The 4,217-nt window shown below is 33.6% G+C and overlaps 1 protein-coding gene across 2 annotated transcripts in view; it reads right to left on the reverse strand.

The window, feature by feature from the left end:
* Positions 1 to 960: 960 nt before the first annotated feature.
* LOC144969685 (uncharacterized) overlaps positions 961 to 4,217 on the reverse strand; it is a 56,288-nt gene continuing 53,031 nt past the window's right edge. For both annotated transcript variants that reach the window (XM_078908837.1, XM_078908835.1), the window contains exon 3: positions 961 to 1,611. In XM_078908837.1, coding sequence (XP_078764963.1) covers positions 975 to 1,611 — 637 coding nt within the window. In that variant the 3' untranslated portion in view covers positions 961 to 974. The remainder of the gene's footprint in view (positions 1,612 to 4,217) is intronic.

A 4,217-nucleotide genomic window follows, 5' to 3' on the forward strand; every position in this document is an offset into this window, starting at 1 on the left:
CACTTGTTGATATTAAATTTTAATGGTCACTTCTTTGAAACCATTTAAATAGGGAATTAATATCATCCTGAATGATTTCATGCTGATGAGATTCATTATAAATTTCAGTGTCATTTGCAAACAATCAATATTTTGAGATAATGTTATTTGGTTAGTCATTAATATATATAATAAAAAGTATTGGACCCAAGACACTTCCTTGAGGTACTCCACTACCCTCTGCTTTCTATTGTATAGAAAACATAATTATATCCATATATTATACCATATGATTTTATTTTTCTGAATAGCCTCTCATAAGGAACAGAATCAAATGCTTTACTGAAATCAAAATACATAATATAAATATATTTACCACCATTAATCACGCTGGTAAAATCTTCCATGCCATGTAATATTTGAGTTACACAAGAACGTTTCTCATTAAATCCGTGTTGACAATTACTTAACATTTTGTGATCTTCTAAAAAAAAATAATCATGACTCTATCTTTGAGAATGGATTCCATAACTTTGCATAAAATACACGTAAACTAATATGTCTGTAATTTCCAGGTTCATGTCTAATTCCTCTTTTGTAAATGGCAGTCACATTGGTTAATTTCCAGTCTTCTGGAATTTTACCCTCTGTTAGGGATTTGTTAAATATAATAGAAAGGGGGATGACCTATTTGTGTCGCAATCTCCTTGAGTAAACGAGGATGAAGACCATCCGGACCAATGCTTTTTTTTACATTACGTGATAAAAACTTCTCGATAATTCATTTTCCGAAAAAAAAAATCAGTAATTTAATTCCCATAGTTGTTATAGTCAAAGTTATATATATATAATATAATATATATATATATATATATATATATATATATATATATATATATATATATATATATATATATATATACACTCACTTATGGCGTTATGATCGGTCAATTAATATATATATATATATCCGACCATAACGCCATAAGTGAGTTTCATTCATTACAATAACAATATGGTTTCAAAGCCAACGTATTTACACAACCATCCTGTCCTTTGTAAAAGTTCAATCTTATAATGTCTCCCACCAACGAAGCCGTCTTTGAAGACGTTTTGTAATCCAGCAACGCCTCGAAATAGCCACCTCCAGGGGTCGTCTGAATGGCCATTTGATAATAATTGTTTGTTGACTTACCCGAAGAAAATTCAAAAACTGATTTAATAGATTTAAGTGATAACAGCGAACAAATGTTTCGATTATTCTTTGTTCTGTCGTTAATCATTCCTAAAAATATATCTGCAAGTTCGTTTTTCAACTTTTCAGACATCTTCTTCTTTGATACACCTTTACAAAGACAGTATTCATTTGGGATATGTGCCTCTTCACAGGTCCTCATTTTGGGGATTTCTTGGAATAGACTTCTTCCAAGAATTTTATCATTGTCATTTCCCCTCTTCCCTCTTAGATACAGCAAATCGTATAAAGTAGCATGAATGTCAAAAAACGTTGTCAACCGATTCTGGTTTGTTTCGAGATTGGACATTTCCTTTTGGTATTTCTTCTCAAACCATGGTGGAAAAATGAAGAAAAAGTAAGGGGATCTTGCTTCTATGAATCCATGGAAAGTTCGCCTGAAAGTATATAATGAAGAAAAATATCATTGTGATGAGATGAAGTAAAGTTGAAAATAGGGCCAACATAACAAAATCAATTGGCTCACGTGCAAATGGTATGGTTTCTAGAATTTAAAAAAAAATCAAATTGAGCTTTTATATAGTACGAGTACAGTATCAACTAAATGTACTCAAAACGCTTTACAAAGGGTCCCTGACCAACAGCAACACGTAACATGTAGAACGAGACATGTCGCCTGCCAGGCAAAATTACAATGTTTTTTTAACGACAGAGACAACGCTGTTAACGGCCAGGTACTCATTTTACATCTGAGTACGGTGAGAGAATGTGAGTAAAGAGTCTTTTCCCAAGGACTCAACTATGCGCCGATAAATCCGATTAAAACAAAATAAACAGTCTGACTACCAGAGCCGTTAAAATTATTTTGTTTTAAAGTATTTGACACTTCAATGCAGTTGTCTATTTTATTGAAATGTCTTTTATCTGTCATTGCGTTTACGTATTGTCAGGCTTGATAGTCGAGCACAATTATGGACTTGATTCGACATCGTGAAGATATATTTTGCCATGGATTGAGAATATTTCCATTACAACAATGGGTCCATAATAATTTGGGTTGTCAGACATGCAAATCAGTACATGTTGGTGAAAACCGACACTGATTGTCTTAGACAAATTACTTAAAATCTGAAGACAATGTATCACAAATTGTAATGGGATGCAGATGTCGTGACACCACACCTTTCACTCTTCCAGTTCAAAACTCATTAAAAGTGTGTAACCAGTGCTCAGGATGACTGACAATGAATAGGTTACATATTGAATCATAAGGTTCTTATAATTATTTTAGTAGCAGTTTGTATTAGCAGTTTATAATGATTATGGGTGTGTGAAAGAGCGAGGATGGGTGAGCTTTATTGACGACCAGCATTTGTGTATGTGTTCAGCGCTGATAGCAGCAGTTCACCTGCCTCTCCTACTTTAATGGCAACGGCAACGGCGACAGCAGCAACAACAGCTGCATCATCAAACCCAACTACCGCAACAGGAACAACAACAGCGACAACAACACGTCAACAACAATAACAACAACAACAACAACAACAACAACAACAACAACGTCATCAACACCAACAATCATATCGCAGACTGAAAAACTCAATCAAAAGACCAAATCTCATCAATCGACACCAAGTCCACCCCTGTCCCTATACACGTTTGACATTATCAAGATTAAATTCTTTTAATTATCTTTTGACTGGGATACCTAAAGATACAATTTTAATTCAGAATAGTGCTGCAAGATTCATACATGTCGATTCTACATCTAGAATGCTACGATCATGATCTGTCCACACTAAACAACAAATCAAATTATTTATTTTATAGTGCGAGATCGTTTTCAATACTTGGCCCTCAAATAAGGATCGATCTTCCCAGGGCTATTCGTGAAGCATCAATTGTCGATGTTTTTAAATCAAAGCTTAAACATTACTTTTTTTACAAACCATATTTTAAAGTCTCTTTCACCTTTATTTGATATATAGATTTTTAAGGTCATAACTGAAAGTCTCTCTCTCTCTCTCTCTCTCTCTCTCTCTCTCTCTCTCCCCCTCTCCCTCTCTCTGTATGTGTGTATGCGTGTTAGTGATATTTTAGATTGTCTTTCTTGTAACTGTGAAGCGCATAGAGCACGACATAGTCATGTTATTCAAGCTAGAACATAAAATGCCATCATTCTGAAACCAGAAGATCAGTTGCACAAGGTATGTATTCAGTCCTCTTCAAACTTCCAAAGAGATTGGAACCAGTAATTTGACATCACACCATATTATAGCAAGGTCGGAAATAATTTGGAACGTTTATTAAAAAATTCTTTTTCAATTTGTTTCACAAATCATTTTAATATTTCTAATGATTTTGAATTTCACTTTTGGTTGTTTTCAACGTAATAAAATATAAAATGATTTTTATTGCTTATTCATTACTTAGTCAATTTAAACTCATGGCTGACAAAAGACAAATAGCTCTGAGTTCTACATATGATAATTCTTTTCATTATTCTAAAGGATTGTTACAGATTTGATTTCATTATGAATAATTTTCAACTCTATAATCGTTAGTTTTGACATTATCTTGACTTCTTAATATAACTGTTGCCACTATGAACGATTTGTAAATAAATAGTCTCTAAATACTGATACCCGAAGGCGTGGATTTATTGAACCAACTTAAAATCATGACTGACAGAGAGTTAATTTCTCTGTGATATAGGTATGATATGATTGTTAACTGGTTTGACTGAAAAGTCTTGCCTCCTCCTTAGTTATTTCTAAACGAATCATTCTACAAATAAAAATTATAGATCGAATAAAAGCTTAGGGTTTCAACTATTCAGAATTGCCTTTATTATACCACATAGACACCCTCTGTCAACACATGTGCACCAACAATATACTAGTTGTTGCAAATCGTCGGTCAAAAATTCTGCGTCTCTTCCTCTGGACAACCTGCGATCCAACGTGCACCCATTTTTTAGAGCCTAAAACATCACACTTGCGATATTGGACTCTTTCCAAAGAAATTCCAACGGCATCTACAA

This window comes from Berghia stephanieae, chromosome 3, assembly GCF_034508935.2.
Source record: "Berghia stephanieae isolate SIO BIC M18660-M18661 chromosome 3, UCSD_Bste_1.3, whole genome shotgun sequence".
In the NCBI taxonomy this organism is placed as follows: domain Eukaryota; kingdom Metazoa; phylum Mollusca; class Gastropoda; order Nudibranchia; family Aeolidiidae; genus Berghia; species Berghia stephanieae.